At 47.4% G+C, this 25,684-nt stretch overlaps 1 protein-coding gene across 4 annotated transcripts in view; it reads right to left on the bottom strand.

Moving 5' to 3' along the window:
• The window catches only part of SLC37A2 (solute carrier family 37 member 2), a 60,002-nt gene extending 55,699 nt beyond the window's left edge, over positions 1-4,303 (bottom strand). The window contains exon 1 of one of the 4 annotated variants that reach the window (XR_014213841.1): positions 3,926-4,300. Coding sequence is in view for 3 of the 4 variants with exons in the window: in XM_082200485.1 (XP_082056611.1) it covers positions 3,926-3,984 (59 nt within the window). In the remaining variant the exon portion in view is untranslated. Of the gene's footprint in view, positions 1-3,925 lie in introns of all 4 variants that reach the window. The other 3 variants (XM_082200485.1, XM_082200484.1, XM_082200486.1) reach the window with 3 other exon arrangements.
• Positions 4,304-25,684: the final 21,381 nt, after the last annotated feature.

Raw genomic sequence — 25,684 nt, 5'->3', positions numbered from 1 at the left:
TTGCTTTACAAGAGGGGAAAGAGGGTGCTGATTTCCATAAAACCTGCACATGCTAATGTATACATACAGATGCAAATTTAAAGGTAAAGGGACCCCTGACCATTAGGTCTAGTCGTGGCCGACTCTGGGGTTGCGGCGCTCATCTCGCTTTATTGGCCGAGGGAGCCGGCGTACAGCTTCCGGGTCATGTGGCCAGCATGACTAAGCCACTTCTGGCGAACCAGAGCAGCGCACGGAAACGCCGTTTACCTTCCCGCCAGAATGGTTCCTATTTATCTACTTGCACTGGTATGCTTTCAAACTGCTAGGTTGGCAGGCGCTGGGACCGAACAACGGGAACTCACCCCATCGCAGGGATTTGAACCACCGACCTTCTGATTGGCAAGTCCTAGGCTCTGTGGTTTAGACCACAGTGCCACCCACGTCCCTTTTAGATGCAAATTTAGAGGGAAATAATCTGAATTGAAAAGCAGGGATGGCTGGAATTAGGTGATCCATTTGTCTGCTCAGTCTGGTGTCCAGCTGCTGATTGTGGATGGGCAATTTAAAGGGCCTGTCCTCCTTGCGATGCGTTATCTTTAAACCAGATGAGGACCTGATGAAAAATTCAAATAGAGGACTTCCCTCTAACAGCCCTTCAGATAAAGGTAAAGGACTATCCTCTGTAAGGTAAGGCACTGGGGTGCTAGCATTTGAAAGCAACACCGGTACAACTTGCTCTCTTGCAGATTAGCGTGCAAAAAACCCCCACAGAAAAATAGTGTCTGGTATGGAATGGATGGAGTCGGGTGTGTTTAACCTGCAGAGATTCGTTCACAAATGCAAGTTACTGCTTTGACCCTACAAGCATCAAGAAATGAATATCCACGTAGAAATTAGAAGAAAGTTATGTACTTACAAAAAACAAACAAACAACCCCAAAGGATGCAAAATGCCTTGGCTAGTCCCAAAGTGTTCTGCTTGTGTATATTCATTGGAAGCTTATTCTATTCATTTTGTAAAACGGCGCTGCAGTGAGATGACCTGATTACTGAACAATGGCATACAGAAACATGTGGGGGTGGAACTATTCAGTGTTGCAAACACACGACTGAAAACTGAATCATGTGGGTCACACAGTGTAGCAATTGGACCTCAAAAGATCGAAGTGTAATTTCTGTTAGGAATGTCTGCAACTGCTTCCCAAGAAAGGCAGTATAACTCCTGCGGCTTGGAGTAATTAAACTGAGATTTAGATAGTCTCTTGCAGGTGATGTGATATCCTCTTAAGATTAAGTGAAGCCAGGTAAACACAAGAGCCTCTTCCAGTCCCATACAATCAGCCTGAACTTATTTTCCTTTCAACACCTGCGTGAGCGAGATAAAATGTAGCTGACTCAAGCACAGCAGGCAAAGTTTACTTTGCATCAGCTTCTTCAGTTCTGGGCCCAACTTATAAAGTGGTGATGGTTCAAAGAACCTGTGGCTCTCCAGATGTGGCTGGACTCTTAACTTTCATTAGCCCCAGTCAGCATTACCAGTGGTTGGTGATGAAAGTGAGTTGTAGTCCAACAACATCAGGACCAGTGGTGTAGCGTGGGGGGTGCAGGGCGGGCCGGCCGCAACATCTGGGGGTGCACGCTCGCACTCGCAGCTCTCTGCCCCTACCTGGCTCCACGGGTTAGGGGGCGCAAATTACTTGCCTTGCCCCGGGTGCTGACAACCCACGCTACGCCACTGATCAGGACAACCACAGGTTCCCCATCCCTGCCTTAAAATACTTGAAGGACTATTTGTATAAACCTGCCCGAGTCTTAGGCTTAGCCTCTGAGGCCCTGTTTGTTGGTTTGACAGCAAGAAGCATTATAATGGCTGCTACAGAAGACAGGGTCTTTTTCGTGATTGCCCCATGCCCATGGAACTCCCTGCTTAGGATTTTTAAAAAAGCAAAAAAACCCAAACTGCTTTAAATTCATTTTTATGTTGGTATTTTTCTGTTCCCAATTTTTTCTGTTTGCTTTTACACTTGTATTATTTGAGCCTACTGATAATTGTTTTTTATAATATTGCTTTGAGGATTGTTAGGTTTGTTGCTGTTTTTTATTGTTATGTTTTTATTACTTGTTTTTAACATGTTGGGAGCTACTGTGAGAGGGGCAGCCTCAAAAGACCATCTATAAATATGGAAAATAAATTACGAAAAAGTGAAAATGCAAGCCCTGGGTACTCCGTATAAACTAGCAATGAGAGACTTTGACAAAGTACTTCTGAAACCAGCAAGAAACTGATACAATGCGGACCAATCTGCAAAACGATAACTTTGAAGTGTAAATGGATGGAGTAACAGCAGCATACTGCTCAGTTTTAAGGCTCAGTTCTAAGAATAATTTAGGATTGTGGATCTAAATGCTTCCAAAATTAACTCTGTCACAACTCTGGGCTGGTTCCAATGCTACGTTTTGCATCTACTTTAGAAAAATTCCTGTGGGGAAATATATCTGGAAAAATGTTGCAGAAGAATGGAAATCCCATTTGAATTGCAAATGGAAAACCCTCAAGCAGAAGTCTTCCAGATTTTAGTATCTTGATAGCAGATCTTTCCTACAAAAGCCAGTCTAACATGCTGGGGTACCTGGGATTTGCTAGACTACAACTCCCATCCCTGCATAGCCAGTGGTCAGGGGTGATGGGAGTTATAGTCCAGCAACATCTGGGGGGGCCACAGGTTTCTTATCTCTCTGCCCACAAATCATTTATATTTATACCCCAGGGAGCTCAAGGCAGCATACAGGGTGTTCCTTCTCTCAACAACCTTGCCAGGCAGGTGAGCCTTAGAGGCTGTAACTCATCCACTTTAGCAGCCCACTTTACAGAACAAATAAATGTGCCACCAAGTGCACTGCAACCTTGCTTCCAGCACTGTGGCACCAGTTCTCCAAAATTCTCTTTCTAGAAAGAATGCAAGCCCCAACATTATGTTTTGGGCTGTTGGTTGAAAACACTTCTTTCCCTTCAAGCCGCTCCAAGTTATTAGTCCATTTTATTCCTGCAGTTTTTAATTCCTGCCAGTTTCATGTTCTTAACATAATGTTCTTAACATTATCTTCTGTTTTCTTACACTGCATTCTCTCTCTCTCTCTCTCTACACACACACTTATTTATTGCAGAGCTGTTCAAATTCTGGAACGAACAAAATACAGTAAAAACAGACAGGTAAACCTTATCACCAGCATCTGCCTGTGCATTGCCACTCTGTGAGGGGTAAACAGCAGCACCCAGAATTATTTTGAGGGAAAAGAGAGGCTTCAAAGGGCCTTGTGTGTCTGCAAATGAACCCAGCCAGCCCCCGTCTCGCTCGCTATTGTCTGCACCGCCTGCCCTTTCCAACGCTACCTGGAGATGCTGGCGCTGAACCCTGAAGCCTTTTTGCATGCAGGGCACGTGCTGCGCGCCGCTGAGCTGCAGCCAGCCAGAAGCCTCTCTGCGGCATTTCTCTACACACAGCTGGGCTTTGTTTCTCTGAGTCAGCGTGCTCTTTTTCCCACCAGTTAGAGATAAACTACCACCGCCACACACACACACAAAAAAAAAGGAAAAAGAAAGAGAGCAAAAACCAAACCCTCGAATCTGGAGGAGGATGCAGCAAACACTCTCCCCCCCCCCTCTCCAGGCCGGCTCGATTCCAAGCCTAAACCCAGATCCCCTAACCCATGGGGGGGGGGTTGTCACCCCAACTGCAATATAAAGCCCCCTCTCTCTCCACCCTCCGTCGCTGAGCCAGTCGAGAGAGGCGAGAGAGGATCAGGGAAAGCGCCATCGCCGGAGCAGACAGGGGACCTCTCCAAACCGAGCCTAGGCGCGGCGCGCCGCGTCGCCGGTCCCGAGGGCGCCCCAAGCAGCAGCCGGCCCGGCCCGGCGAGGCGGGGCCCGGATCGCCCTTTCTTACCAGCTGTCCCTGGAGAAGGAGCGCAGGAAGCGGATCCCGGGCGCGGGGATGGCTCTCATGGCGAGCGGTCTCGGCTAGGGCGCACAGCGCGGCGACGGACGCGAAGCAGGACCCGGGCGAGGAGCGCGCAATCGTCTCTCTCCGGGCGAGATGGATCAGGCCGTGCGTCTGCTTCGGGCCGGCGGCGGAGATGGAGGCGGAAGCTGGCGCTGCTCCGGGCCCGGCGCCCGCTGGCATTTAAATGCCCCGCTGGAGCCCGGGCACCGGGCACATGATGCCCGTGATTCAGGCAGCCTCCCCGCCCCGGCGCGGGCAGGGCTAAGCGGGAGAAGGAAGAGGCCGCCCCGGCAGCCCCTCCCCTGGCTCCGGCCGGCCCGGAATCACATGCTGCGCGCCCCAGTGCAGAGCCAAGGCGGGGAGGCGGCAACTGCGCCCCCGGGAATGGCTGTCAGGTTTTCACGCTGCTGGGATGCTTTTGAGCACCACCAGCCGCCTTGCCTCGGAAAAGCGAGAGCCTTTTTTGGTGTTGTCCTCAGCGTCAGAAATCGACGCTGGCAACTTTTATTCCTTGCTTCATTTGCTAAGCAATCTAATTTTGCCTGCAGCGCAACACGCTTGTTCTCGTTTTGTTTGCTTAGGAATTTGTTCATAGGATCATAGAATTGTAGAGTTGGAAGGGGCCCCCCAAGGAAGTCGAACCCCCTTCAGTGCAGGCAACGGGGTCTGCATAAAAGGCGGATCTACACGGATCCTCATGGATCCTCCACTTTTTAAAAAATAATATCAACAAATGCAGTGTCAAATCACACCTAGAAGGCACGCCTACAATCTGGACTATAAAAAACGTGGATCCAACACTTTGCCGCGCTGCAGCACCATAAAAACATGGATCCGAGGCACGGATCCTCATGAATTCATATGATTTTTATATTGAAACAAAATAAAAACATCATGATACTGTAGACCACATCTTAGACTGTAGGCAGAACCAAAAAAATCACGCATCCACGATTTCGTGGTGCCGCAGTGGCGCAAAAACATGGTTAAAAAACACGGATCCTCATGAATCCTCATGATTTTTGAACTAGATCAGCCCAAACTCACTTTCAAATTACACATCATGTCTAGGGGCACGACATCCACCACAGAAAACTCGGATCCATGGCTTCCTGGCCACACCATGGCCCAAAAACGTGGTTTTCAAGAACGGATCCTCATGGATCCTCACACTTTTTGCATTGGGCCAACCCAAACTCACCGTCAAATCACACATCATAGCCAGGGGCACAGCCTACACCACAAAAAACTCGGATCCATGCCTGCCTGGCCACGCCCTGGCCCAAAAACGTGGTTCCGAAGCATGGATCCTCATGAATCCTCATGATTTTTGCACTAGATCAGCCCAAAGTCACTGTCAAATCACACATCATTCCCAGGGGCACAGCATGCAACACAAAAATCTCAGATCCACGGCTTCCTGGCCACTCCATGGCCCAAAAACGTGGTTCCGAAGCACGGATCCTCATGGATCTTCACGCTTTTTGCATTGGGCCACCCCAAACTCACAGTCAAATCACACATCATAGCCAGGAGCACAGCCTGCACCACAAAAATCACAGACCCACAACTTCCTGGCAACACCATGGACCCAAAACGTGGTTTTGAAGGACGGATCCTCATGGATCCTAACACTTTTTGCATTGGGCCACCCTAAACTCACCATCATATCACACATCATGTCCAGGGGCACAGCCTGCACCACAAAAGACTAGGATCCACGGTTATCTGGCAACGCCATGGACCAAAAACGTGGTTTTGAAGCACGGATCCTCATGGATCCTAACGCTTTTTTCATTGGGCCAACCAAAACTCAATGGCAAATCACATATCATAGCCATGGGCATAGCCTACACAACAAAAAAATTGGATCCACGGTTATATGGCAACACCATGGACTAAAAACGTGGTTTTGAAGCATGGATCCTCATGGATCCTCATTCTTTTTGCACTAGATCACCCCAAAGTCACCATTAGATCAAACATCATGGCCAGGGGCACAGCATCCACCACAAAAATCACGGATCCACGGCTACCTGACCACTCCGTGGCCCAAAAAGGTGGTTTTGAAGCACGGATCCTCATGGATCTTCACGCTTTTTGCATTGGGCCAACCCAAACTCACTGTCAAATCACATATCATGGCCAGGGGCACAGCATCCACCACAAAAATCACGGATCCACGACTTCCTGGCAAATCCATGGCCCGAAAACGTGGTTTTGAAGCACGGATCCTCATGGATCCTCATGATTTTTGCACAAGACCAGCCCAAAGTCACCGTCAGATCTAACATCATGGCCATGGGCACAGCATCCAGCACAAAAATCACAGATCCATGGCTTCCTGGCCATACCATGGCCGAAAAACGTGGTTCCGAACCACGGATCCTCATGGATCTTCACGCTTTTTGCATTGGGCCACCCCAAACTCACAGTCAAATCACACATCATAGCCAGGAGCACAGCCTGCACCACAAAAAACTCGGATCCACGACTTCCTGGAAAATCCATGGCCTGAAAACGTGGTTTTGAAGCACGGATCCTCATGGATCCTCACGCTTTTTGCATTGGGCCACCCAAAACTCACAGTCAAATCACACATCATGTCCAGGGGCAGAGCCTGCACCACAAAAAACTCGGATCCACAGCTTCCTGGCCACTCCAAAGCCCAAAAACGTGGTTTTGAAGCACGGATCCTCATGGATCCTCACGGTTTTTGCATTGGGCCAACACAAACTCACCGTCAAATAACACATCATGTCCAGGGGCACAGCCTGCACCACAAAAAACTCGGATCCACTGCTTCCTGGCAATGCCATGGCCCAAAAACGTGGTTTTGAAACACGGATCCTCATGGATCCTCACGGTTTTTGCATTGGGCCATGTCAAACTCACCGTCAAATCACACATCATGTCCAGGGGCACAGCCTGCACCACAGAAAACTCGGATCCACGGCTTCCCTGGCCACTCCATGGCCCAAAAACATGGTTTTGAAGCACGGATCCTCATGGATCCTCACGCTTTTTGCACTAGATCAGCCCAAATTCACTGTCAAATCACACATCATGTCCAGGGGCAGAGCCTGCACCACAGAAAACTCGGATCCACGGCTTCCTGGCCACTCCATGGCCCAAAAACGTGGTTTTGAAGCACGGATCCTCATGGATCCTCACGCTTTTTGCATTGGGCCACCCCAAACTCACCGTCAAATCACACATCATGTCCAGGGGCACAGCCTGCACCACAAAAAAATCGGATCCACTGCTACCTGGCAATGCCATGGCCCAAAAACGTGGTTCCGAAGCACGGATCCTCATGGATCCTCACGCTTTTTGCACTAGATCAGCCCAAACTCACCGTCAAATCACACATCATTCCCAGGGGCACAGCCTGCACCACAAAAAACTCGGATCCACAGTTATCTGGCCTCTCCATGGCCCAAAAACGTGGCTTTGAAGCACGGATCCTCATGGATCCTCACGCTTTTTGCATTGGGGCTCCCCAAACTCACCATCAAATCACACATCATGTCCAGGGGCACAGCCTGCACCACAAGAAACTCGGATCCACGGCTTCCTGGTCACTCCATGGCCCAAAAACGTGGTTTTGAAGCACGGATCCTCATGGATCCTCACGCTTTTTGCACTAGATCAGCCCAAACTCACCGTCAAATCACACATCATGTCCAGGGGCACAGCCTGCACCACAGAAAACTCGGATCCACGGCTTCCTGGCCACTCCATGACCCAAAAACGTGGTTTTGAAGCACGGATCCTCATGGATCCTCACGCTTTTTGCACTAGATCAGCCCAAATTCACCGTCAAATCACACATCATGTCCAGGGGCAGAGCCTGCACCACAGAAAACTCGGATCCACGGCTTCCTGGCCACTCCATGGCCCAAAAACGTGGTTTTGAAGCACGGATCCTCATGGATCCTCACGCTTTTTGCATTGGGCCAACCCAAACTCACTGTCAACTTACACATCATGTCCAGGGGCACAGCCTACACCACAAAAATCTCGGATCCATAACTTCCTGGGCACTCCAAGGCCCCAAAATGTGGTTCCGAATCACAGATCCTCATGGATCCTCACGCTTTTTGCATTGGGCCAACCCAAACTCACAGTCAAATCACACGTCATAGCCAGGAGCAGAGCCTGCACCATAAAAATTATGGATCCACGGCTTCCTGGCAACGCCATTGCCCAAAAACGTAGTATTGAAGCACAGATCCTAAAGGATCCTCACTCTTTTCGCATTGGGGCTCCCCAATCTCACCATCAAATCACACATCATAGCCACGGGCACAACTCACAAATCATGAGTTGCACTACAAAAATCACAAAAATCCCCTTACCTGCACTGTTAATGTCACCACTGCAATATTATTATTATTATTACCTGGCAATGCCATGGCCCAAAAACGTGGTTTTGAAGCACGGATCCTCATGGATCCTCACGCTTTTTGCACTAGATCAGCCCAAACTCACCGTCAAATCACACATCATGTCCAGGGGCACAGCCTGCACCACAGAAAACTCGGATCCACGGCTTCCTGGCCACTCCATGGCCCAAAAACGTGGTTTTGAAGCACGGATCCTCATGGATCCTCACGCTTTTTGCACTAGATCAGCCCAAATTCACCGTCAAATCACACATCATGTCCAGGGGCAGAGCCTGCACCACAGAAAACTCGGATCCACGGCTTCCTGGCCACTCCATGGCCCAAAAACGTGGTTTTGAAGCACGGATCCTCATGGATCCTCACGCTTTTTGCATTGGGCCAACCCAAACTCACTGTCAACTTACACATCATGTCCAGGGGCACAGCCTACACCACAAAAATCTCGGATCCATAACTTCCTGGCCACTCCAAGGCCCCAAAATGTGGTTCCGAAGCACGGATCCTCATGGATCCTCACGCTTTTTGCATTGGGCCAACCCAAACTCACAGTCAAATCACACGTCATAGCCAGGAGCAGAGCCTGCACCATAAAAATTATGGATCCACGGCTTCCTGGCAACGCCATTGCCCAAAAACGTAGTTTTGAAGCACAGATCCTAAAGGATCCTCACTCTTTTCGCATTGGGGCTCCCCAATCTCACCATCAAATCACACATCATAGCCACGGGCACAACTCACAAATCATGAGTTGCACTACAAAAATCACAAAAATCCCCTTACCTGCACTGTTAATGTCACCACTGCAATATTATTATTAGAGCCGATAGGAGAATATATGACTACCGTATTTTTCGCTCTATAGGACACACTTTTTACCCTCCAAAAATTAAGGGGAAATGTGTGTGCATCCTATGGAGCGAATGCAGGCTCCTTGGCTTCAGCGATAGCAACACGAAGCCTCTGAAGCGCAGAGGGAGCGCTCCCTCCATGCTCCGGAGGCTTCACGTTGCTTTCGCTGAAGCCTGGAGAGCGAGAGGGGTCGGTGCGCACCGACCCCTCTCGCTGTTCAGGCTTCAGGGATAGCCGCCTGAAGCCTTTGGAGCACAGCACAAGTTCCTGCTGATCTCCGAAGGCTTGTGGTAAGCCGCCTGAAGCCTGGAGAACGAGAGGGGTCGGTGCACACCGATCCCTCTTGCTCTCCAGGCTTTGCTTCGCTGGAGAGGCACTGCACAATGTTTCCTCTCTGCGCAGCGCCCCTTCAGTGAAGCTGGAGGAGAATCCAGTAATGAAGTTATGTTCTTGGGGGACAGGGGGTGGGCTGGTGTGAAGGACTCCCTGGTCCAGAATGGGGTAACTGTGCCCCTGAAGGACCAGGTGCACAGCCTGGGAGTCATTTTGGACTCACAGCTGTCCATAGACGCACAGGTCAATTCTGTATCCAGGGCAGCTGTCTACCAGCTCCATCTGGTACGCAGGCTGAGACCCTACCTGCCGGAGACTGCCTCACTAGAGTGGTGCATGCTCTTGTTATCTTCTGCTTGGACTACTGCAATGTGCTCTACTTGGGGCTACCTTTGAAGGTGACCCAGAAACTACAACTAATCCAGAACGCAGCAGCTAGTCTGGTGACTGGGAGTGGCCACCAAGACCATATAACACATGTCCTGAAAGACTTACATTGGCTCCCAGTACATTTCTGAGCACAATTCAAAGTGTTGGTGCTGGCCTTTAAAGCCCTAAACGGCCTCGATGCAGTATACCTGAAGGAGCATAATAGATGCCTTTCTTGCCTCCAGGGTGATCATGGCCAAAGAGCTAGGTCACAATGGAACAATTTTCCCACTTACCGTACTTGCCACTTCATGCAGATATGTCAAAGATTGCCAGTGCAAGCTCTGAAGAACTATTTGAGATTTGGAGTGCTAAAGAAAGGTGTTTTGATTATTCCAGTAAATGACAGAGAAGTCCACTGGAAACTGATAGTAATCATTTTTAAAAGGAAGACCATGCTCTATCTAGATTCCAAACATGGATTGAACCACTCTGTGATTGATGCAATAACATCCTTCTTAGCATGTTTGTATAAGATGGATTCAAAATATCCCTATAGTTTTGCGGCTGATCATTTTTTGCACCAACTGATATACCCAGGCAAGGTACCATAATTCCAGTGACTACGGTCCTTTCACATGTACCATTGCCCATCTGATTGCTTCTGCTGCCCAATTACAGTTCATACAAAAGGATATGGCTGCCATTAGACCCTGGATTGCAAAAGAAATAATACAGTACTGTGGGAAAACCTATTTTGAAGGACAAGACAAATATTTTCAAGTGGAAATTGATGCTGTTCCTCCCAAGAAGAGACAAATCTTGAACGAGAGTTACATTACTGTGTCTCGATCATGCCCAGAGGGATGGAAGGATACACTAACCTGTTGCTCAGATATCCTTGTTTGAAGGCTGCTGGTCACTATGTTTCTTGAAGGAAGGGTGCAGGAGGCCCAGTGGTGACCTAACTATGGCTTACTGTGAAGGAAACTGCAAGGACTGGTACCACTGCTTTCGCATAGGCATTGATTCAAAAGAACTTCCAGAGGTTTTTGTGTGTCCAGACTGTCAAACCACTGTGGCCAAATAGATTTTGAAACTGCGAACTGTCATATTCCACAGGTTGGTATAATACAGCAAAATCCAAACATATAGTTTTCATCATCATGGCAGGGATGGTCCTTTTCCATAGAATTCTTATTTATGGAGTTAGTTTTTATATCCTGCTTTTCTCTACTTGAAGGAGTCCCAAAGTGGCTAAAAATCTCCTTTCCCTTCCACCCCCGCAACAAACACTCGGTGAGGTGAGTGGGGCTGAGAGAGTTCAGAGAGAAGTGTGACTGGCCCAAGGTCACCCAGCAGCTGCATGTGGAGGAGCGGGGAAGCGAACCCAGCTCACCAGATTAGAGTCCACCGCTCTTAACTACCACACCACAGAAACGTATCTCTTAAAACTCTGGAGCAAGCTGTTCAGTTCAGCCTCATAGTGATACTGATTTGTGGAGGGAAGGTTGGTGATGAGCAAGATCTGTTCCCATTTCCCAACACAGAGACCATAGAGCAGTTTCTTTTGGGGGCTGAACCTGCAGAGTGTTTCTGTTCAGAATTTCCGTGGCAGAAATTGGCTAAGTGCCTTCAGCTTCTCAAATCGAACCCCATCATGAAACTTTCAGGTGTAGTTGTTGGAGGTGGAGGGCAGAGAAGGTGCTAGTCCTTACCTCCCTCCTCCCAGCCTATCATTGCCCAATGGGCTGAATTTCAGGGCTTTTGCATGTAAAGGGCAAGCTTGTTCTTTACTTGTTTAGACTCTTTAAACTTGGAAACAGATATTTGGCTCCATGACCAAAATGACCAAAAGGGTCATGTGATGGGATGATGAGCTGCTTGTGCATAAAATAGTAGTCCCTCAGAGTTTGTTCAAGTCCACAAACCTCTGTCTGTGACGGAGCCCCTCAGACATGGCTGCTCTAGTCACTTGCAGATTCCGACAGTGGTTGCTTTCGGAATCGCTTCCAGCATAAAAGCTCCTTAACGGAAACACGTCTTCTGGACTCGCGGCGTGACAGTTTCCGGCGAGGAGTGGGTCTCCCTATGGGAGGTTCAGAAACCTCCCCACTGTTCTCGCTGGACGTGTCCCTGAGCCCTCCCTCTTGCTCGCTTTCCCTCATAGACCCACCTCTCCCCCTGCTGGTTCCTGCTTCAGCTGCTGAGTCTCTCCCAGCCTCCGTGAGCCCTTCCACCACCTGTTCCTCCGATGGCAGTTCCCTGACAGGTCAGCTTCTAGAGGACTGGAAAGATCATACTTGTACTTCCCCTACCCTCAGCCCTAACTCCGTTGAGTATTTTTTGTTATGAGACTGAGTGTTTGGGGCTGATGCTGTAGCATTCTTGTCTGGGGGCTTGATGGAAAAACAGAAAAGTGACCCTCACCTAACTCTCCAATGCCCTTCAACAAGAATGCTGTAGGAAATATTGCTAAGCCCAAAGGGAGGCAAGAATTTGCTTCAGCTCACCTTGTTAATGGCAGAGCAAAAGCTATGTGTGTGTCATTCTCAATCAGTCTACTTTCAGGACTGATTTTAGAACCCTCTTATATCAGGCCACATGGTCACTGGAGGTGGCCCCATCATGCAAAATGACTATCCACACAGGGACCATCTATTTTTTGTTTTGTTTTTTCCTGATACTGGATTTTAAGTTACAGTTACATCTTTTAAAACAGCTGTCAGTATATCACACTGTATTCCACTTGCCTTCCAAAGGAACACGTGGCTCTCCCCACATAGCGGGTTAGGTTGAGACTGCTGATCCAAAGTAATCAGTAATTTTTACAGTAATTACAATCCTGCTTTCCCTTGTACCAGCTTACCTTGACTTCAGTAAGGCCTTTGAAAAGGTCCCCCATGATATTATTGCAAAACAACTAGTAAAATGTGGGCTAGACAAAGCTACTGTTAGGTGGATTTGTAATTGGTTGATGGGCTGAACCCAAAGAGTGCTCATCAGTGGCTCACCTTCATCCTGGAAAAAGATGACTACTGGGGTTCCACAAGGTTCTGTCCTGGGCCTGGTGCTATTCAATATTTTTATAAATGATTTGGATGATGGAATAGAGGGTGTGCTAATCAAATTTGCAAATGACTGCAAACTGGGAGGGGTTGCTAATACACCAGAGGACAGGGTCAGAATTCAAAATGACCTGAATAGCCTAGAGAGCTGGGCCAAAACCAACAATATGGAGTTCAATAGGGAGAAATGTAAGGTACTGCACCTGGATAGAAAAAATGAAACGCACAGGTGGGGGACACTTGGCTTGACAACAGTACCTGTGAAAGGGATCTGGGAGTCTTAGTCGACCACAAGCTGAATATGAGTCAACAGTGTGATGTGGCAGCTAAGAATGCCAATGCAATTCTGGGCTGCATCAATAGGAGTATAGTGTCTAGATCAAGTGAAGGAATGCTACCACACTATTCTGGTTGGTTGGTCAGACCACACCTGAAATACTGTGTCCAGTTGAAGAAGGATATTGTCAAGTTGGAGTCTCCTTCTTTAGAGGTCTTTAAGCAGAGGCTTGACAACCATATGTCAGGAGTGCTCTGATGGTGTTTCCTGCTTGGCAGGGGGTTGGACTCGATGGCCCTTGTGGTCTCTTCCAACTCTATGATTCTATGATTCTATGATTCTAAGTTGGAGCATGTCCAGAGGAGGGTGACCAAAATGTAAAAGGTCTGGAATTCAAGCCCTATGAGGAGAGACTTAGGGAGTTGGATTTGTTTAATCTAGAGAAGAGAAGATTAAGGAGTGACATGATAGCCATGTTTAAATATTTGAAGGGATGTCATGTTGAAGAGGGAGCAAGCTTGTTTTCTGCTGTTCTAGAGACTAGGATGCAGAATAATGGATTCAAACTATGGGAAAAGAGATTCCACCTGGGCGTGGTAATCCAGTCAGGGGAAAAGGGAGGCATATTATGTTTAGGACACCGTTTCCAGCCCCTTCCCCTTTTCGGGGTGAGCATAGTGGATCCTAAAAAGGGCTGCTCAGTCATGGATACAGCTGCTGAGCTGCTCAACGGCCTCATTCCTTGAGTCAGAACGACTGACCGCCCATGTGTCAGTTCGTGACTAGGGGCTTCACATTCCTGCCACAGTAGCCATTTAGTGATGGCCATGGGGGGAGGGTTTGGGGAGGTTGGGTTTGGTTTTTGGAAGACGCCTGTACGTGAATTTGTTTTATGTGTGTAGATTAGTGCACGCTGACCAACGCACAGTCTTCGCAGTAGGGCTTTGTTCTGATGGCATGAGTAGTCATGACAAACTGGTGGATCCTATCTGCTGCAGCCTTCATCCGCCTTCAGAGCCGTTGTAACACACTGCTTGTTATCACCCGCCTGTTCTGCCGTTGAGGACTTCTTGGATCATTCTTTGTCTAACTCCTTCCCTGTTATGTACTAAGCTTGGATCCTAGAACAATAGGCAAGTAGGATCCTAGAATGCAAGAACTGATTGGCTTGCAGGAAAAGACCAATCAGGCTCCAGGAGGGAAGCAGAATCAGCTAGTCAGACGGGACTCATTGTGTAAATAATGTATATAAAAGCCTGAGGTTTTGGGGGAAATTCAATCACTGTTTTACAAGCTGCAATAAAGAGCATGAAATCACTACAGGACTCTGAGCATATTTAATTTTCTTTGACCTTACCACCTTGGGTGACCCTGCTGGGAGTACAAGATTCCCAATGGCTTCACTCACAAGGGTCATAGGAATGTGCAAGCCCACTCACCATGACAAGTGAGAGAACTGAGATAGATTGCACTGAGCCCTGGTTCTCATTAGACAAAGCGTTCCACCAAAAAGGCTCTGGCTCTGGTTGAGGACAGCTGGATATGTTTTGGGCCAGGGACCACCAGTAGGTTGCTGTTAGATGAGCGTCACACTCATGGGGGGTGTATTGGAAGATAATTCCCACAGATAAGAAAGGTCACAGACTGTTTAGGGCTTTAAAGATTAGCACCAAAACATTGAACCTGATTTGATACTCCACCTGGAGCCAATCCAGCTGATGAACAACCAACTGAATGTGGGCTCTCCACAAAGTCCAAGTAAGAACTCATGCACCTGCATTTTAGACCATTTGGAGTTTCTGGAGCAGTCTCAAGGGTAGCCCTGCATATCTATCTCTCTTACTCTCTCTCTCTCTCTCTATCACATTTATACCCTGCACTCCCCGGCTCAGGTGTACAGCAAGTTAAAGTAGTCTAGCCTGCAGGTGACTACTGCATGGATCACCAGGGCTAGGTTGGAAAGGGACAGGTACGGTACCGATCTCCTAACCTGACATAGATTCAAAAATTCCAGTTTGGCTACATTTGTGACCAATGCCTCCATAGAGACAGAAGCATCCAGGATCACACCGGGACTCCTGATAGCGGCTACAGGTGACTATTGCGCCCCATGAAGAGCTGGGAGCTGGCAAACCAAACTGAAATTATTCTGGCCCAGCCATTGGACGCCCATCTTTAATGGATTGAGATTCAGCCGGCTCAGTTTCCTCCATCCCCGCACACCCACCTAAAAATTGGCCAATATATCCAGGGTAGCATCTGGCAGTAGATCCATGATGTTTGTGGTCAGATCTGTGGTTATGTACAAGATATTTGAATAAAGGGTGAATTTGGGGTTCCCGAATGCAAAAAGCGTGATGATCCATGAGGATCCGTGCTTCAAAACCACATTTTTGAGCCATGGAGTGGCCAGGAAGCTGTGGATCCGAGTTTTTTGTGGTGCAAGCTGTGTCCCATGGCATGAAGTGTGATTTGACAGTGATTTAGGGGTGGCCCAGTGCAATAAGTGTGAGGATCCACGAGGATCCGTGCTTCAAAACTACATTTTTGGGCTACGGTGTCGCCAGGAAGCCATGGATCCGTGATTTTTGTGGTGCAGGTTGTGCCCCTGGCCATGATGTGTGATTTGATGGTGAGTTTGGGCTGATCTAATGCAAAAAGCATGAGGATCCATGAGGATCCGTGCTTTAAAACCACGTTTTTGGTCCACGGTGTTGCCAGGCAGGTGTGGATCCGGGTTTTTTTGTTGTGCAGGCTGTGCCCCCTGGTATGATATGTGATTTGACAGTGAGTTTGGGTTGGCCCAATGCAAAAAGCGTGATGATCCATAAGGATCCGTGCTTCAAAACCACGTTTTTGGGCCATGGTGTTGCCAGGAAGCCGTGGATCTCGGTTTTTGTGGTGCAGGCTGTGCCCCTGGCCATGATGTGTGATTTGACGGTGAATTTGGGCTGATCTAGTGCATGGACTGCAAGAAGATCAAACCTATCCATTCTGAAGGAAATCAGCCCTGAGTGCTCACTGGAAGGACAGATCGTGAAGCTGAGGCTCCAATACTTTGGCCACCTCATGAGAAGAGAGGACTCCCTGGAAAAGACCCTGATGTTGGGAAAGATGGAGGGCACAAGGAGAAGGGGACGACAGAGAATGAGATGGTTGGATGGTGTTCTTGAAGCTACTAGCATGAGTTTGATCAAACTGCGGGAGGCAGTGGAGGACAGAAGTGCCTGGCGTGCTCTGGTCCATGGGGTCACGAAGAGTCGGACACGACTAAACGACTAAACAACAACAACAAGTGCAAAAAGCGTGAGGATCCATGAGGATCCGTGCTTCAAAACCACGTTTTTGGGCCTTGGAGTGGCCAGGAAGACGTGGATCCAAGTTTTCTGTGGTGCAGGCTGTGCCCCTGGCTATGATGTGTGATTTGACAGTGAGTTTGGGTTGGCCCAATGCAAAAAGCGTTAAGATCCATGAGGATCCGTGGTTCGGAACCAAGTTTTTGGGCCACGGTATGGCCAGGAAGCTGTGGATCCGTGATTTTTGTGATGGATGCTGTGCCCCTGGCCATGAAGTTTGATCTGATGTAGACTTTGGGCTGATCTAGTGCAAAAATCATGAGGATTCATGAGGATCCGTGCTTCGGAACCACGTTTTTGGGCCAGGGCGTGGCCAGGCAGGTGTGGATCCGAGTTTTTTGTGGTGTAGGCTGTGCCCCTTACTATGATATGTGATTTGACGGTGAGTTTGGGTTGGCCCGATGCAGAAAGCGTGTGGATCCATGAAGATCCGTTCTTGAAAACCACGTTTTTGGGCCCCGGTTTCGCCAGGAAGCCGTGGATCCGTGATTTTTGTGGTGGATGCTGTGCCCATGGCCATGATCTTTGATCTGATGGTGACTTAGGGCTGATCTAGTGGAAAAATCAAGAGGATCCATGAGGATCCGTGTTTTTTAACCATGTTTTTGCGCCCCTGCGCCCCCACGAAACAGTGGATGCGTGATTTTTTTGATGCTTTCTACAGAGTAAGACATGGTCTACAATATCATGGTGGTTTTATTTAATTTGGATGAAAAAATCATATGAATTCACGAGGATCCGTGTAGATCCGCCTTTTACCTTTTTCCCAGGCAACGCAGCTAAAGAATCCCTGACAGATGGTAGTGTCAGACCTTGTTGTTGTTTAGTCGTTTAGTCGTGTCCGACTCTTCGTGACCCCGTGGACCAGAGCACGCCAGGCACTCCTGTCTTCCACTGCCTCCTGCAGTTTGGTCAAACTCATGCTGGTAGCTTCGAGAACACTGTCCAACCATCTCGTCCTCTGTCGTCCCCTTCTCCTTGTGCTCTCCATCTTTCCCAGCATCAGGGTCTTTCCAGGGTCTTCTCATGAGATGGCCAAAGTATTGGAGCTTCAGGATCTGTCCTTCCAGTGAGCACTCAGGGCTGATTTCCTTAAGAATGGAGAGGTTTGATCTTCTTGCAGTCCATGGGACTCTCAAGGGTCTCCTCCAGCACCATAATTCAAAAGCTTAGCATCTCGAATTTCAGTGGCGCCCTGGGCAATGCAAATGTCCGGTGCCTCCCCACCTCCTTCTCATGCTCCATTGGACTTCATAGTTGCGGTGCTTGCTGCAGCACCACAGAAGATCTCCACCCAGGGTGACCGAATTGGTTATGCTCGCCTAGATCCACCTTTGCAGATAGCCACCCAACCGCCAGTGAAGGAGAACCCACCACTTCCTGGGGATTGGCTCTTTCTGAGCCTCTCTGGGGAGAGCATTCCACAGATGGGAAGCCACCACAGAAAAGGCCTCTTCTTATGTTGTCAAACTTGAACCTCTGAGGAATGGGGACTTAGAGAAGAGCCTCAGGTGACAAGCACAGGGTCTGGGTGATTTGAGGTGTCAAGCAGTGTAACGCTACTGTTTGATGCATTGTTTTTCAAACCATCTCCGCACCCATAGGAGGGTTGCCATTTTTGAAGAGCAGAAAAGAGGACACAATTGCGACTTTTACTTTTAGTAAACACACAAGACATAACCGGCTGTATGCTTGAAAAAATAATATATACTATTCATTATATTGAATCAGTTTATCAGTTTATGCATAAGGTCCATATATGTGAAACTACTATGTGAGACTACTGTGCTATAAGATCCACTGCCCTGTGATATCATATATGAGTCTGTACTACTGATGAAGCCTAGGACGGCGAAACAAGGCTAATATTCCTGAAATCCTTGTCTTAGATTCTGTGAAAGGATTCTGTGGAACTGCAACAACCTTTTGTGTGGATTGTTGGACTCTCTGAACAGACAGGTGGAATAGACACTTTCACATATGTGGACCTTATGCACAAACTGATTAGAGAATGAACTGATCCACTGGGTTGAACTTTCTTTGTTGAACTGCTTCTGTTGAAATCTACAATTCAATACAATGAATAGTATATATTATTTTTTCAAACGCACAGCTGGTTACGTCTTGTGTGTTTATTGAATATGTTTCACGTAACCAGAGGTTTGTTGTTGTTTTGCGACTTATACTTTTAACCATGGATCACTATGACAACTCTCATTTTACATACCCACGAGAAAGAGGACACATGGCAACCCATCTCTAGCCAATAGGTGAAGAGCTTTGCACATGATAAAAGCATTCTTGCCTGTCAGCACCCCCTGGTGTGCACACAAACAGAAACGATTCTGAAATGTTTATTTTATTTTATTTTTATTTATTTATTAAATTTTTATACCGCCCTATACCCATAGATCTTAGGGCAGTTCATAACATATGATTACAATATTAAAAACCACCAAATACATAATAAAAAATACGAACAAAAAACCAAACCAATAACCCCTCTCCCCTTCCGCAACACATTTAAGAGAGCATCGGATGTCAATCGGCCAAAGGCCTGGTTAAAGAGGAACGTTTTTGCCTGGCGCCTCAACGTTTATAATGAACCTCCCTGGGGAGAGCATCCCACAAATGGAGCCACCACTGAAAAGGCCCGTTCTCGTGTTGCCACCCTCTGGACATCTCATGGAGGAGGCATAGGATCCGGGTAGGTTCCTATGGAGAGAGGCAGTCCTTGAAGACATGTTTATGAAAGCAGCTAGGAAAAAGCTATGAAACACATGGGGGGGGGAACCTTACTGTGTTCTAGTGTGAGCACATCCTTATTATTTCACCCAGAAACACAAACAGAAGGCTAGCAGGTAAAAATAGCATATATGATATCACAGGGCAGTGGATCTTATAGCATAGTAGTCTCACATAGTAGTTTCACATATATGGACCTTATACATAAACTGAGAAGCGGACACGGAGCAATGGATCCAAACTACAAGAAAGAAGATTCCACCTAAACATTAGGAAGAACTTCCTTGACAGTAAGAGCTGTTTGACAGTGGAATTTGCTGCCAAGGAGTGTGGTGGAGTCTCCTTCTTTGGAGGTCTTTAAGCAGAGGCTTGACAACCATATGTCAGGAGTGCTCTGATGGTGTTTCCTGCTTGGCAGGGGGTTGGACTCGATGGCCCTTGTGGTCTCTTCCAACTCTATGATTCTATGATTCTATGAAATAAAAATTCCCACAAGTACAGAGCAATGTCATGTCTCCCCATGGCTACCCCCAAGGGCCTGGTGCCAATGCTGATGTCTTTTCCACACCAGACCAAGATTTTTCTCTGCATCTGAATGCTACTCCTCTTCTTTTCTCTCTCCTGTTGTGGCTGCTTTTGGTCCAGTCTGCTATTTTATATAGCAATCACTTCTTTCATGTGAGCTTGGGTTGAGGTTTGAGGTTTACATTTGAGGTTTGAATGTGTGATCGTTTTTAGTTAACTGTTGATGTGTGGGGTTAATACTGACTTGTCTGTTAAGTATGTCACCTTGGGACCTTCAGGTATAAGATAATAATAATTAATAATAATAATATATATTTATACCCCGCCCTTCCTGGTTCAGAAAACCGGGCTCAGCACTTAATTGATGCAACAAAAAAGCAGCATAAAATACAGCATAAAACATGAATAACAATAAATTCAGAATTCAAAAATCAATTGGGGGGGGGGAACCATCCAATAAACATTAGCTATGAAGCAGCAGCAGCAGCAACAACAGAATTGCATTCCATTCCCATTTAACCCTAATCTCCTCCTCTTTGCCAGTGGCGTAGTGTGGGGGGTGCAGGGGGGGGCGGCCGCACCGGGCGCAACATCTGGGGGTTCGGGTTAGGGGGCGCAAATCCACGGGTTAGGGGGCGCAAATTACTTGCCTTGCCCCGGGTGCTGACAACCCACGATACGCCACTGCTCTTTGCCTCTTTGCACTATTCACTTGACAAATGAGGATCATACTCCCTGCAAGATGAACTGAGCATTAGTCTATAAAAACTTAGGCTGTAATGCATTTTAAGGTAACACAAGACTTTTTCTTGTTTCTTCTGCAAATGACTAAATACTGTACATCCAACCCTCTGGGATATATGTATTTTGTATTCCTAAGAACATAGGAAACAGCCTTATGCCAAGTCAGAGCCACTGGCCAATTTAGTTTCCCATCCCTACCTGGATATGCCAGGAATTTGGCATCCGATGCCAAAATCCAGCATTGCCTGAGCTCTGCGAGTTCAGCTTTCTCCCGATTGAAGTGCAGAGTGTTTGAGGTCCGGGACACTTGCAGGGAAACCAAAATGCTTGTTTACAAAGTTATTGTACTACCAACCTTACTGTATGCTTGTGAAACGCGGGTCACTTATAAATGCCATCTCCAACTCCTCGAAAGATTCCATCAACGGTGTCTCCGAAAATTTTTACACATCACTTGGGAAGACAGGCGAACTAATGCCAGTGTACTGGAAGAAGCAAAGATCACCAGTGTCGAAGCAATGATTCTTCAACATCAACTTCATTAGACTGGTCATGTTGTTCGGATGCCTGATTATCATCCAAAGCAACTACTCTATTCCACGCTTAAAAATGGAAAGTGTAATACTGGTGGTCAACAAAAGAGGTTTAAAGACTCCCAAGGCAAATCTTAAAAAATATAGTATAAACACAGACAACTGGGAAACACTGGCCTGCGAGTGCTCAGTGGCGTAGCGTGGGTTGTCAGCACCCGGGGCAAGGCAAGTAATTTGCGCCCCCTAGCCCGTGGATTTGCGCCCCCTAACCCGTGGATTTGCACCCCCTAACCCGTGGATTTGCGCCCCCTAACCCATGGATTTGCGCCCCCTAACTCTAACCCCCAGTTGTTGCGCCCGGTGCGGCCGGCCCCCCCTGCACCCCCACGCTACGCCACTGAGTTCTCCAATTGGAGAACAGCCTCTACCAGAAAGGTGTTATGGGCTTTGAAGAGGCTTGAACTCAGGACGAAAGGGAGAAACATGCTAAGAGGAAAGCATGCTTGGTAAACCCTCGCCGTGATCAACTACCGCCCGGAAACCTATGTCCCCACTGTGGAAGGACGTGTGGATCCAGAATCAGCCTTGGCTCACTGTTAAAACCGTGTTCATGGCGGACAATCTTACTTGGCTACGAGATTGCCAAGTAAGAAGATGCCAGGATTTCAAGCTGCATGCAAGGCAGATAGAGGTTCTACTATTGAGCTCTGACCCTTCCCTACTTTTCAGCCTTGCATAGAAATGCCTCCTGATTTCATGGACTAGGCAGCCCCCAAACCCAGGATTTCAGAAATATAAAATTATAGTCACAGAAATAGTGTATATATGCATGCATGTATATATGAAGACCACTATAAAATCAGCAGTAAAATATATTTGCAAATATAATGCATTGTGCATATGCCAAGTGAGAACTTATTTTACTGATTTATTATTATAATAAGCAATGCATAACACTCAAGCAAATAATCCCTGATTCACAATGCTGTCATATCAGAATATTGTAATTATTTGCTGGCCTGACCTCCCCACCCCCATAATGATAGACATGAATTTAAGAATTCTTTGTTCAGAATTCTGATTCTGAATTCTATTATGGATTCAGAGATCCATAATAGTTCATCCAACTTTATATCCCCGTAAATGAATGTCACTGGAGCTGCTGTAATTTACGTGCAGCTTCGGGAGATAGTCATGCTGCTGTCACCCATCTTTAACCCTTTTTTGGAAAGAAATGCTTTGGTATTCTATTTATTTTCCAGTATTTATGTCCTTAATTCACATGCTTCTTCCAGTGCCCTGACATCTTCTCTGTTATACCAATAGACACTCCATTTGAATCTTGATAACATTATCCAAAGATAAAACGGGTGCTCTCCATTCTGTTCTTGATAAGCTCTCTGCAAATATTTGTCCTGTTCTGTAGGAAGGTGGGAATAAAGGACAGTATTGCTCTGTGGCCACCTTGGAGGACCTGCAGCTGGAGCTGAAAGAAATCTATGCTGCTGCACAGAGATCACCAAACACCATATCCGTGTTCTGAATGGTGGTACCCCATTTTGATCATCAGTACGGATGGTGACGCGGGTGGCGCTGTGGGCTAAAGCCTCAACGCCTAGGGCTTGCCGATCGAAAGGTCGGCGGTTCGAATCCCCGCGGCGGGGTGCGCTCCCGCTGCTCGGTCCCAGCGCCTGCCAACCTAGCAGTTCGAAAGCACCCCCGGGGGCAAGTAGATAAATAGGTACCGCTTACCAGCGGGAAGGTAAACGGCGTTCCGTGTGCGGCTCTGGCTCGCCAGAGCAGCGATGTCACGCTGGCCACGTGACCCGGAAGTGTCCCCGGACAGCGCTGGCCCCCGGCCAATAGATGTGAGATGGGCGCACAAACCCCACAGTCTGTCAAGACTGGCCCGTTCGGGCAGGGGTACCTTTACCTTTACCTTTACCTTACGGATGGTGAAGACAACGGAGGAGATTTGGTATGTCTTATATTTGCTAGCACTGGATAGGGTGACCATGCACCCAACTTTATAGATAGCATTGCCTGAAGAGTGTTGGAGAACGGTCCCGTTTGGACTACTGCAATGCACTCTATGTGGGGCTACCTTTGAATGTGATCTGGAAACTACAACAAATCCAGAATGCGGCAGCTAGACTGGTGACTGGGAGTGGCTGCCAAAACCATAGAACACTGGTCCTGAAAGACCTACATTGGCTCCCAGTATGTTTCTGAACACAATTCAAAGTGTTGGTGCTAACCTTTAAAGCCCTAAATGGCCTTGACCCAGTATACCTGAAGGAGCGTCTCCACCCCCTTCGTTCAGCCCGGACATTGAGGTCCAGCTCCCAGGGAGCCAGGCAGAGGACCTTCTCAGTCACGGCGCCCACCCTCTGGAACGCCCTCCCATCAGATGTCAAGGCAACAAACAACTATCTGACTTTTAGAAGACATCTGGAGGCAGCCCTGTTTAGGGAAGCTTTTAATGTTTGATGTTTTGTTGTGTTTTTAATATTGTCTTGAGAGCTGCCCAGAGTGGCTGGGGAAACCCAGCAAGATGGGTGGAATATAAATAATAAATTGTTGTTGTTGTTGAGCAGCTGCCTGATCTAAGTCTCGTTTAAAGATACAGTGGTACCTCGGGTTACATAGGCTTCAGGTTACATACGCTTCAGGTTACAGACTCCGCTAACCCGGAAATAGTACCTCGGGATAAGAACTTTGCTTCAGGATGAGAACAGAAATTGTGCTCTGTTGGCAGCAGGAGGCCCCATTAGCTAAAGTGGTGCTTCAGGTTAAGAACAGTTTCAGGTTAAGAACGGACCTCCGGAACGAATTAAGTACTTAACCCGAGGTACCACTGTACAGAACCATTGAAAGGATCAGCAGAGGCCCTGAAGTTGCTCACCAGCATATAGTAGATAGGGGAGGCACAGAGGCAACCTGCGCATGGCCTTCACCCCTATGTTGATATGAATGCCAATTTAAATTATAGCATTTCTCAGTTTGCCACCATACATGTAAATTAGCATGTGCAAAACGGTGTATGCAAAATGGTGCTTTCTTTTTCTTTTTCCTTGACACATCCCTGCTCTATCAGATGCTGAAATCAGCTTTGCCTTGGCTGGTTTCAGGTGTATGGAATTACAGAGCTTCCTCACCTTTGCACTGTGGGAGAGAAAACTGGTTGCGACTGGGATTGCCATGCAAGGTAATGCAGCACAACAGAGTTAGGAACTCAAGTACTGTGGCTGTGAATGGTCACTAGTTTACCTTAAGCACAGCTGATCCTTACACACACATGTCCTGCTTTGCAGAAGTCTGTCCCAGGCTGGGAGGTGTCCTGTGTTTGTGGGCTGTCTAGACCAAGTCTGGTTTAATAATAAGGAACCACCAAAAGGGAAAGCAGGAACCTTGCAAGTTGCTCATCAGTTGTTAGCAGTACCTGCTCAGCAGACTGAGCAGGCAAACCTCTCACATGCTGTCTTCCCTGCTATGGGGAGGTGTATTGAACTTATATTTAAATTATGGTGATTATTTATAAATTTGCACACATATGCTGATTTTATGGAACTTTTAATGGAAATTGGAGGTACACTTTTCTCTTTGTAGGGGTGCAAATCCTGTTTTGGGCCGTGCATATACTAGCAAAGCTAACGTATGAGAATGCATTCAGTTGGGGGAAATTGCTTGGAACCATACATATATTTGTCAAAATTGCATTACAAATGTGTTTATTAGGAGAGAATCATTCTGGAATGTTGGTGGATTTCTTCAAAGCAACAACAACCTGGAAGCTGCTGCAGAAATGTGCAGCTCTCAATTTAAGATAGGAAAAACGAGAAACCAAGAGGACCAAAGCGAACAGATTCACCCATTCCTATGATTATGTCTGTGTCCTCTTTGGAGGTAGATACTATAACATACAAATACATCCTGTGGATTTAAAATACCCATACATTTTGATGTGTGCGTGTCTGTTGCAGTTTTAGCCATCTTTAAATTGCTTGTCAGAGGTTGAGACAATAATACTTATAAAATCGTGAGAAAGCAAAGGCATATACAGAAATCTGCAAGCAGTTCTGCAATGGAAGCGATGAGCTGGAGAGGTGGTAGACAGTTCCTCACTGGAAGTTTTAAAGCACACACAGAACAACAAACTCTTGGGAGTCCTCTTGCTTCAGGATGCCTGCATCAAGCGGTGTTTGTGTGTGTGTGTGTGTGTGTGTGTGTGAGAGAGAGAGACAGACAGACAGACAGACAGACAGACACCCCACTCTCTCCCCACCACCCTTGTCAACACTGTGTATCTGCATGCACACGAAAGCTCATACCAAGAACTAACTTAGTTGGTCTTTAAGGTGCTACTGGAAGGAATTTTTTTATTTAGACAGACAGACAGACAGACAGACATACAAGGACCTCTCCAACTCTCTGACACCCTCCAAGCCATGGCAATTGTCAGGCGGTCAAGGAACCAACCCCCACGGCACGTTG

The sequence above is a fragment of the Podarcis vaucheri genome (assembly GCF_965113315.1).
Source record: "Podarcis vaucheri genome assembly, chromosome: 15".
NCBI classification, from domain to species: Eukaryota; Metazoa; Chordata; class Lepidosauria; order Squamata; family Lacertidae; genus Podarcis; species Podarcis vaucheri.
The sequence above is the reverse complement of the archived record's forward strand: the minus strand, read 5'-3'. Positions and strand labels throughout refer to the sequence as shown.